Source organism: Neopsephotus bourkii, unplaced genomic scaffold (genome assembly GCF_033783945.1).
Source record: "Neopsephotus bourkii isolate Nb327-2 ecotype Australia unplaced genomic scaffold, CSIRO-AGI_Nbou_v1 NB_107, whole genome shotgun sequence".
Lineage (NCBI taxonomy): Eukaryota > Metazoa > Chordata > Aves > Psittaciformes > Psittacidae > Neopsephotus > Neopsephotus bourkii.
Window position 1 is genome coordinate 14,881,683 of NW_026900624.1, and position 9,659 is coordinate 14,891,341.

A 9,659-nucleotide genomic window follows, 5' to 3' on the forward strand; every position below is an offset into this window, starting at 1 on the left:
CCCCTTGGGGGATGCTCACACGAAGCTGGATCTGCTGCTATCCCACTTCCCCGCGTGTCCCCCAGGTGTGGGGCTGCTGGAGGGCCCCCCCAGCACCCCAGAGTGTCACCCTGCCGCTGTGCAGCTCCGGCTCGGGAGCGGGGGGTGCTCAGGGGCCGGTGCCACGCGTGCCCGACGGGGAGGGCGGGCTCCGTGCCGCCCGGTGGCGGCGGGCAGCCTGGCAGAGGACTCTGTGAAGGACCTTCTCCGGTTTCCTCGGGAGGCTCGGGCGGCGGAGCGCCGAGCCCCGCTCTCCTCCTGGCCGCGCCGGCTCCCTCCCTCCCTGCCCCCGCCTCCCTCCTCCTCCTCCTCCCTCTGCTCCTCCCGCCCCGGGAGCTTTCGCTGCTTTTCCCTTTTCCCCCCCGTCCTCCGCGGAGCGCGGTGCCGGGAGGCGCGGGCAGAGGCGCGGGGATGGGGCGGCCTCCGGCCCCCTGCCCGCCCGCCCGCTCCCGCCGCCCGCCGCCTCACCCCCTCCCCGGCCGGCGGGAAGCGGCGGATCTCCCCCGCCGCCCGGCTCGCCTCCTGCTCTGATTCTCTGCCCCTCGGCCGGTCAGGGGGAGGCGAGGAAGGGGTACGTCCCCTCGCACTTCTCCCCCCGTCATTGCTCTTTTCGTCCCCCTTTTTTTGCCTTCCCCCTATCACCCCCACCTCCCATCCATCCCGTTTCTCCTCCACGGGGACTCTTCGGCGGCCATGCGGCCGGTCCCGGGCGAGCGGCTCTAACTCGCCCCTCGCCCGAATGGCCCCGAGGAGCCGCGGGCGGATGGAGCCGAGCTACGTCGTGGGTATCTGCTGCCTGGTGCTGCTGGAGCCGGGCCGGGTGTGGAGCGGCGAGAGCAGCACCGGGGCGCCAGGTGAGAGCTGGAACGGCAGCCAGGTACCGGCGGCGGAGACCACGGCCCCGGCGCCCACCGGGGCGGCACCACCGGGTGGGGACCGCTGCCGCGGTTACTACGACGTGATGGGGCAGTGGGACCCGCCGTTCAACTGCAACGCCGGCATCTACCAGTACTGCTGCGGGACCTGCGGGTACCGCTTCTGCTGCCAGTTCAAGCCCGGGCGGCTGGACCAGAGCGGCTGCTCCAACTACGACACCCCCAATTGGGTTAACACGGGCCAGCCGCCCACCCGGGTGGACGAGACCCCCGAGGACCCCACTCGCGACAGGACCAACATGATCGTCTACATCATCTGCGGCGTGGTGGCCATCATGGTGCTGGTGGGCATCTTCACCAAGCTGGGCCTGGAGAAGGCACAAGGTCCCCAGACGGAGATGACCGTCTCCAGGTAATGGGGTGCGGTCCCCACCTGCCCCGCTTGTACCCACTGGGTATTGTTCCCAGCCCCTTGTGTGGGGTTAACCCCAGCTTCACCCTGGGGCTGACAAGAGGGTGAGGTGATCCCCAAAACCCCCACCCCAGCATGCTGAGACATCGGGGGGGGTGGGGGGGTGGTGGCTGCAGCCCCCCAACCTGTCCTGCTAGGGGGGGCTGCCAGCCAGGACAACCTCCATGGGAAAGGGTGATTGTACACCCGTGCCCTCTCAGAACGACATGCTCTGTCCCTTGAGGAGCCCTGTCTGTGGCTCAGGAGAGCCATTCCTGCTGCCCAGTGGGGCGGGTGATGTGAGCTATAGGTCGTGGCTTCCCCCTGCCCGCCAAACCAAAGCTGTGGTTCCCGATGTGCATGGGAGATTAGACTGGGTTTGACTGTGTGTGAGGTGACTCGGGACTGCAGTCCCCTTGGGCTCAGCCTCGCTGGCAGCGCAGAAGCGAGAGGAGATGGCAAAGGCAGCTCCACCGTGGCTGCTGCGTCGCCTCAGTGTGCATGTACACACATGTGCACGCGTGTGTGTGCGTGTGTGTGCACGGGTGTGCACGGGTGCCCGTCTCTGTGCACTGGTGTGGGACACTGGGGGGACCAAGCTGCACACCCGCTGGGGCTCAGCCTTCAGTGGGCACTTGGGCATCCTCCCCATACTGTGGCTGCATCCTCCCCATGCTCCCCATACTGTGGCTGCAGCCCCTGGCTTTTCAGCCCGCTGCTGGGGCTGAGCGTGGGGACAGGTTGGGGTGTCAGGTATACTTTGGCATTGGGGACCCCCTGCACCTCCCCTTGCTCCCTCCCAGCTCCCGTGGCTGTCAGTGCACCTTCCCTTCTCCCTCCTGCACCAGTCCTAGCTCCAGATACACCTCATTTCAGGGCTCTTCTTCCCATCTTCCCAGTGAGGACATCGAGCCTGGGAAGAAACCCATTTTTATGGGTTTAGCTTGAAATGAAAAACAAAACCACAGGGCTGGAGGAAGTGGCTCCACTCGGACAATCGGAGCCACCCTGATTGCACCCCCTGGCACGAACACCCTCTCCTTCCCCGTGCCTGCCCGGGGCTTTGGCAGCCACTGGGTGTTGCACCCCAGCTCTGGACCTGCTGCACCCCATCCCCAGACCCACCCAACTCCTTGCAGCCACCCAGGGGAGCAGAGGCTGAGCTGCTGCTTGGAGGAGGGTCATATCTGTGCATGGATGGGGCTTGCAGGGCCCTCCTGAGCCATGTAGGGCAGTTGGGGGGGGTCAGTGCTGTGCCCCCCTTGGCAGGGAGCCTGGCTGGGTGCTGCTGCACGCCTGCGCCTCCTCCCCATGTCGCCTGAGGAAGTGCTGGCACCTTGACAGGATCAATACGGCCTCCGCCAGCCTCCCTGCCTCCTGACTCCCCTTACACTTGCCCATCACCACGTCTCTTCTTGGCCTCCCCCCAGTTCCTGGGAAGGGGACATTGTGTATGGGGAGAGCTCAGCCCCCAGGACACCCAGACCCCTTTCCTCATTCCCATGCCTTCTGGCACCACCAGAACTGGCAGGACTGCTGCCACTGCTCTCCAGGCGTAGCCTCAAGTCTGTGCCTCAGGAACTGTGTTTCCTCATAGTTCCCCTCCCTCTTGCTAATCCAAACTTTCCCAATGAGTTCAGGGAGATCAGTGCCTTTTCTACCCAAAGCCACAGACCTTTGGGGCATATGGCCCAGGAGAAGGCAAGTTTTCCTTGCCTGCCTTTGTGGGACAAAACCAGAAGGGCACCTCCATCACTGCAGAAGTCAGGTGAGGTTTCATCATCTCCTGTGCCCTGTATCCTTCTGTATAAAGCCACGAGCCACTCTGGTACCACAGGCATGGTGATTGGCAAGCTACAGCAGGGTGTGAGAGATGCATCGGGTACAGAGCCCCAGGCACCAGGCAGGGCACCAGGCTGGACTGATGGGTGCTGGACTGATAGAGACAGTGCCAGGGCTGGGTACATAGCACTAGCACCAGGAAAGGGATGCTGTCTCCTCCATCCCAGTGAGCACTCTGTCGGCCCCAGCATTACATTCTGTCTCAGTGCTTGTGAGAGAGCAGGGCTATTTCTAGCTGCCTCGTTCCATACCCATGCATGGCTCGGGCAGTGCCATCGTGCCTCCCTCCTTACGCCTCAGGTAGGAGCTTCTCATTTGCTCCTCGGGCACCGCATCGTGGCCTCGGGCCAGCTCCCTGTTGCACGGCCGGCTTGGTTTCCATTCCCATCCCTTTTTCCCTCCCGCCAGGGTTTTACAGCTCCTGGGGAGTGCCGCCTGCCACCCCGGGACAGCTCCTGCTGCCTCTGCTTGCAGGCTTCGCACTCGGGGAAGGAAGGTCAACCACTGCTGCACCTCCAGATGTTTGTCGTGGTCCTGGTTGGGGTGCAGGGTGAGCGACCAGGCGCAGAAACGCCACTAGCTCCTCCTAGATAGAGACTCCTGAGCTCTCATCCAGCTTCTCCTAAGGTCCCCATGCCTCAGGCTGCCTCCAGCATGGTTTCTGCTGGCTTTGTCTGCTGGTCCACCCAGGTGAGCTGCAGCTACCTGGTGCGTCTTCCCCTCCCCGTCCCCCTTCCTCCTGCAGGGCCTTAGGACAGCTCCCTCAAACCCCTCTCCTTCCTGCTCGGCTCAGGCTTGGCACCCATCTCCAGCACTCGCTCAGCCTGGCCAAGCCCTGCGTTGAGTCAGGAACACCCGCCCCTGTTTTTCTCCAGACCCTGGATCTGCAGGGACACCAGATCCTTGGGGCCGCTGGGATCTGGCTGTGCCCATTGCATGAGAGCAGGCAAACACCCCTGAGCTCCCCCAGAGCCTCCTGGAGAGGGGATTGCGGTTTATGGCTGGGGTGAACACCCCTATGGGGAGAGCTGGGCAAGCAGCAGCCTCCTGAGGGACATTGGAATGCTGGAGAGGGGCAAACCAGCCTAGGGGAGTAGGTACCCTGGCAGTCACTGAACCCCCAGTGCTGGCTTTTCAATCCCCTTGTCCACCATGCTATCTGTAGTCCCCAAACTGACATGGTTTCGTCCCTCACTTCAACTGACCACACCAGGTATTTCTGCAGTCCATGGCCATGCTTGCTGTTGATGGCCAAGGTAGTGGCTGGCAGAGGTGGAGAGGAGTTTGCAGGCAGTGTGGCGAGTCATTACGTGCCATCTGTGATGAGGGAAGGGGCCCAGCTCTGGCAGGGAAGGAGACCTGGGTCCCTGTCCCTAGGCTGGATGCAGTGTCCCTCCCGGGGGACTCACTCCCACTGCCCACACTTCGCCCAAGGTCTGTTCCTCTCTGCTGCAACCCCAGTTTTACAGAGGTACCTTTTGCAGGATCCTTCCTGAGCAGTGTCCCAGCCCCACCAGGCAGGTATCCCACAGAGCTGAGTGCATGGACCAGCACAGCCTGCCCTGAGTGGATGCACCGTAAGCCATCGGAAAGGTCCCCGCCATGGGACCTTGGTGGCTGGGCACAGAGGCTGTGTGTCCGGCTGGGTGCCGGCCCACCTGCAGCCATGGTTTGCCATGTTTCTCCTGTGTATTCTGCCATGCCCTGGGTCACGCTCCCACATGGACACCTTCATTTCATGCACCAGCATTCCTATAGGGATGGTTCGGGAGCACTGAGAGCTTCATTCCAGCTCTTCCATGGAGCCGCCGTGGCCTCCAGCATCACTGCTCCTGTATCTGCCTCTTCACTTGGTTTCAGGGCTCGTGCCAGGCTGGTTTGGCACAACCAGGCTTACTGAGGGCTGTGTGCCCACACAGGCGAGGCTGTGCTCAGGCAAGCTTTGGTGGCAGCAAGTGACCTTCATACATGGCCTCATGTGCTCAGCACCCATGGCCATGGCGGTGGATGGAGGCCTCGGTGGTGCTGCTCGTTAGTGTTTTGTTGCAGGGGAGCAGTGCAGGTTTAGAGCCGCATCAGCCCTGTGTTCTCCACCTCCATCTGCACCCTGGAGCTGTCCTGGTGCCACAAACCACCCAGTGACCCATGGAGATGTGGCCTGACCTTCCCCAAGCCCCCAGCCATGCTGAGGGTCATGAAACTCCCCCAAACACAGACAGACATCAGCTCGTCAGCACAGTGCCACCCTCCAGGTCCATCTCCCCTGCACTGCAGGGCCTGGGGACAGGGACTGGGGTGCAGCTCCCAGGGGCCCTGCTGACAGCCCTGGCTGGATGTTGCCGATGCTGAGGGCTCATGCATGCTCCTCACCTTAGCGAAACAGCTCATTAAGAACTGCTCATGCCGCTATTGGTGATTGTTATCATCCGAACACCCTGGGTGGCTGGCATGGAGGGCACGCTTATGAGAAAGAGCGCTGATGGATTTATCTGGAGAGGAAGTCACAGATAAAGGATTGCTCAAGCTTCATAAATAGACCCGAGGGGAAAAAAAATATGAGAAAATAGGTCAAATCGCATTGAACTTCCTGGTGAAACGAGCCCTGTTGAGTGCTGGGCCCTGGGGACAGGCAAGAGCAGGCAGTGGCCAGAGCACCCCAGGGAAGGTTGGAGCTGATGGGGTGGCAGCACCACACATTGACAGCCCACAGCCACAGGGATCTGCATCCCCCCAGCCCTGCCTGGGCACAGCTTGCAGCCCACCCGGGCTGGTGTCCAGAGCCCCTCTGGGTGCAGTACCCATGGCCAAAGGAGCCTGACTGGGCTCAGAGCTGGCGCAGCGGCTGAGGAGGGCTCTGGGGAGGTGAGGGGTTTCAGTACCGCATGCCTGGGCAGCGTGGTCCAGGGTCTGACCATCCGCACAGGGAAAAGGTTGTGTCTCCTCTTCAAACACCATTTCCCATGTTCCAGTTTGAACCTGTTGCCTCTTGTCAGCCTGGCACCGTCCCTGTTGCACCCTCCCTTCAGATGTTCATGTACATTGATAAGATCCCCCGGAGCCTTCTCCTTTCCAGGCTAAACAGCCCAAGCTCACCTAGCCTCTCCTCACAGGAAAGATGCTCCAGTCCTGTCATCATCTTTGTAGCCCTCTGTGGGAGTCTCTCCAGTATGTCCATGTTTCTCCTGTACTGGGGAGCACAGAATGGACACAGCACTCCAGGTTTGGCCTCACCAATGCCAAGAGAAGGGGAAAGATCACATCCCTTGGATAGGCTGGCAACACTTTGCCTGGTGCAGCCTGGGAGACCATTCTATGCCCCAAGGACACACTGCTGGCTCGCAGTCAGCTTGGTGTCCTCCAGGCACTTTTCCACCAAGCTGCCTTCCAGCTGGTCACCCCCAGTATACACAGATGCCAGGGACTGCTCCTCCCCCATTCCAGTTTATTCTGCTCCATGAGGGCCCTGTTGGCCCATTTGGAGATGTTGGGGGGTATTACCCAAAGCTCCCCAAGAACGCTGTCAGGTGAACACAAAGGGCTTTGCTCTTGCTGTGATGTTAACTGGATCCAGACTGGGATGGAAATCATCCCAGGAACAACGCTTGGGGCCCCACAAGCATCCACACCTCTGGGTATAATTCATTGCTTTCCTCGTTGCTCTCGTTGCCTTCCCTGGCAGTTCCCTGCACTGGGTTCATTGGGCTTTTGAGCGCTCCGGGGCCATGAGCTGTCACATCCACCAAGTCAGGATTATTCCCCCCTTCCTCTCCAATTTGCATTGATGCAGCACGTTGAGTTGAATCTGCTGTTTATCGTCCAGCCTCTCGCTAACGCTGAGCTCCTGCCGCAGCTCACGGTGTGTGTCTATGAGCCAGCCAGTCACTGAGGTGCAAGGGGTGGGGATTAAGGAGCCAAAATAAGCCCTGAGTGGACACCCCTGTGCAGCCACACCGGGGGAATGGTGGGTCTCCTCCTTGCAAAGCACCGTACCAGCAGCAGCATCTTGTCCTGCCATGGCACTTGCTGCCAAATGCAGCATGTCCATGTGGACATGTCCTGCTCCGGTACCGCCAGTGTGCCGTGGTGGGACTGCAGCATCACCGTGCATGACTGTTAAACAAAATAGGGCTTTAGCTTATGTGATGGTGCTTAATGTTTAATGCTCTTACTTATAAGGAGGGTGTTACGCATGGATAGTCTTGTGCGCTGGTGGTCGCCGCTAGTTCATCCTCCTCCCCAGAGAGGCACAAGCGGCCTCTCTAATCCCTTCCCCAGGGTCTTCTTTGCTCTGAAGGGACTTCAGATATGTCACCTCCTCTCCCCACCTCCACCAGGCTCTCACTCTGGGGGAGCATCCCCGAGGTGTCAGTTCAGGTTGCTCTGACTTGGCTTGTCACAACCTTGCAGCCCACTCCAAGCCATGTGTCTCCATCACCATCCGCACTCACTGGTGCTCCCAGTCGCAGGAGGGCTCAGCCCCCATCCACTGTTGGGGGAGCTCACCAACCTCCATGCAGAAGCTGGGCTGGGACCCTGGGTGCACTCCTTGCTCCCAGCAGCCATTTCCTAACCCCAGGCTGCCTGGCTCTGTCTCCAAAGAGGGGGTTCAGATCTGGGATGCTTTGGTGGGGTCAGGGGAGCAGGGTGTTGCTCTAATGGCCCTTCCTCCCTCTCCAGGACGCTGACGGACCTGCTGAAGCAGCCAGGTCATGGCCCCTCCGAGCACATGGATGGCTTCATGGGGGGCGTACAGGTCCCGCTGGGTGAGGGTCTGGCCCGCGGGTCCCCCCGGAACGACGCAGGTAAGATGCTGGCATGGCGGGGAAAAACAAGCTCCCCATGGTGAATAAAGGCAAAGGCATTTATTCACTCAGCCTTCAGCTGAGCCCCCCGCCCGCCTCTGTCCCCCAGACAAGCCACCCTTGAACAACGCTGTGACCATTGCCCCCCCGCTGGGGCGGCCCCATGGCCATGGCAAGCGTCTGCCCCTGACCAGCAGCCTGGGCCTGTCGGCCCCTGCCTACGCTGCCTACACCACCCTCAAGGCTGGAGGTGAGTGCTGATGCTTCACGGGGGGGGGGGCGCACCCCATGGACACAGCAGACAGGTGGGGAGGGGTGGGGGACTCACAGAGGGGCATGGGCAGGACACGCACCCCAGGGCTCCTGCGCAACTGCTCATGGCAGAGGCTTTGCTGGCCCCCACTACCCCATAGACTTGCTCCACTGTCCAGCCAATCAGAGCCCAGGATCCCCCATGGACCCACTGCACTCCCCAGCCCAGATCCTCAGAGCCCAGGATCCTCAGAGCCTCATCCTCCATGGACCCACTGTGCTCCCCAGCCAATAAAGGCTCAGGATCTCACATGGATCCACTGCACTCCCCAGCCAATCAGAGCCCAGGATCCCCCATGGACCCACTGCACTCCACAGCCAATGAAGGCTCAGGATCCCCTATGATCCACTGCAGCCCCCAGCCAACTACAGCTGGACCACTTAGGATCATCTGTTTCCTTCAAACAGCCAGAGTTCAGGATCCCACATAGACCCACTGCACTTCTCCAGCCAATCAGCATCCAGGATCCCACACACACCCGCAGCACTGCCCACCCAATCAGAACCCAGGATCCCCCACTACCCTACAGCACTTCCCAGCCAATCTGTGTCCAAGATCCCCCCCTCCCCAGCCAATCATCACACGGGATCCCTCCCGCTCCACTCCCTATCCTCACAGACAGCGCCCCCGAGGACTTCTACCTGCGGCTGGGGGGCCCGGAGCCTGCTCCCTCCGGCACGCTGCCCTTCCCGCACGCCGAGGCGCCCGTGCTGCCCGAGGGCTGCCCCTTGCCCAAGGCCAAGCTGCCGGGGGGCCCGGCCTTCCCGGGGGGCTGGGAAGGGGCCGCCCCCCGCGCCCCCCGCCGGCCCGGCCTGCCCCTGGGCGCTGCCACCCCGCTGTACGGGCCTGCGCCGCGGCACCTCGCCACCAACAGCAAGACCGAGGTCACCGTCTGACACCGGCACCGCCGCTGGGCTGAGCGCCGCTGACAGCCTGCGGGGACTGCGGCGGCCGGACCTGGTAGGGGACGGGGCTGGCGGCTGCGCTTTGCCAGCGAGCAGGCACCGTGGGGCAGGCGAGCATCCCGGGCACCGAGCTTCAGCCGTTCCCAGCCTCTCCATGAAGGGGCTGTGCCGGGGCACACGAGCAGTGCAATGCGCTGTGCTGCTCTGCTCAGGGGACGGTGCTGGACAGACCACAGCCCCCAGGGATGGGGGACACATCCTGCCGGGACCAGGCACCCCCACCCAGCTCCTGTGAGCAAGTCGGGGAAGAGCAACAGCCTCAAAGCACTGTCCTGGTGCTGGCAGCAGAGCAGACCCTTTCCCTCCCCAGCATCCCCTTACCCACTGCCTCAGCCTCCACCTTGTCAATAAATACTACATTAAACTGTATGG

At 61.9% G+C, this 9,659-nt stretch overlaps 1 protein-coding gene across 1 annotated transcript; it reads left to right on the top strand.

The window, feature by feature from the left end:
- Positions 1-382: 382 nt before the first annotated feature.
- On the top strand, positions 383-9,218 carry SHISA8 (shisa family member 8). The gene is made up of 4 exons (XM_061356946.1): positions 383-1,326; positions 7,885-8,009; positions 8,119-8,259; positions 8,941-9,218. Exons 1-4 carry the CDS (start codon positions 779-781, stop codon positions 9,216-9,218), a joined length of 1,092 nt encoding a protein of 363 aa, XP_061212930.1. The 5' UTR covers positions 383-778.
- The last annotated feature ends 441 nt before the right edge of the window (positions 9,219-9,659 follow it).

Excerpts from the sequence above, each read along its gene's own strand:
- SHISA8 (XM_061356946.1), top strand. The coding sequence starts at position 779 with ATGGCCCCGAGGAGCCGCGGGCGGATGGAGCCGAGCTACGTCGTGGGT. Across the intron at positions 1,327-7,884 it reads ACGGAGATGACCGTCTCCAG|GACGCTGACGGACCTGCTGA; the intron begins GTAATGGGGTGC and ends CTCCCTCTCCAG. Across the intron at positions 8,260-8,940 it reads CACCACCCTCAAGGCTGGAG|ACAGCGCCCCCGAGGACTTC; the intron begins GTGAGTGCTGAT and ends CTATCCTCACAG.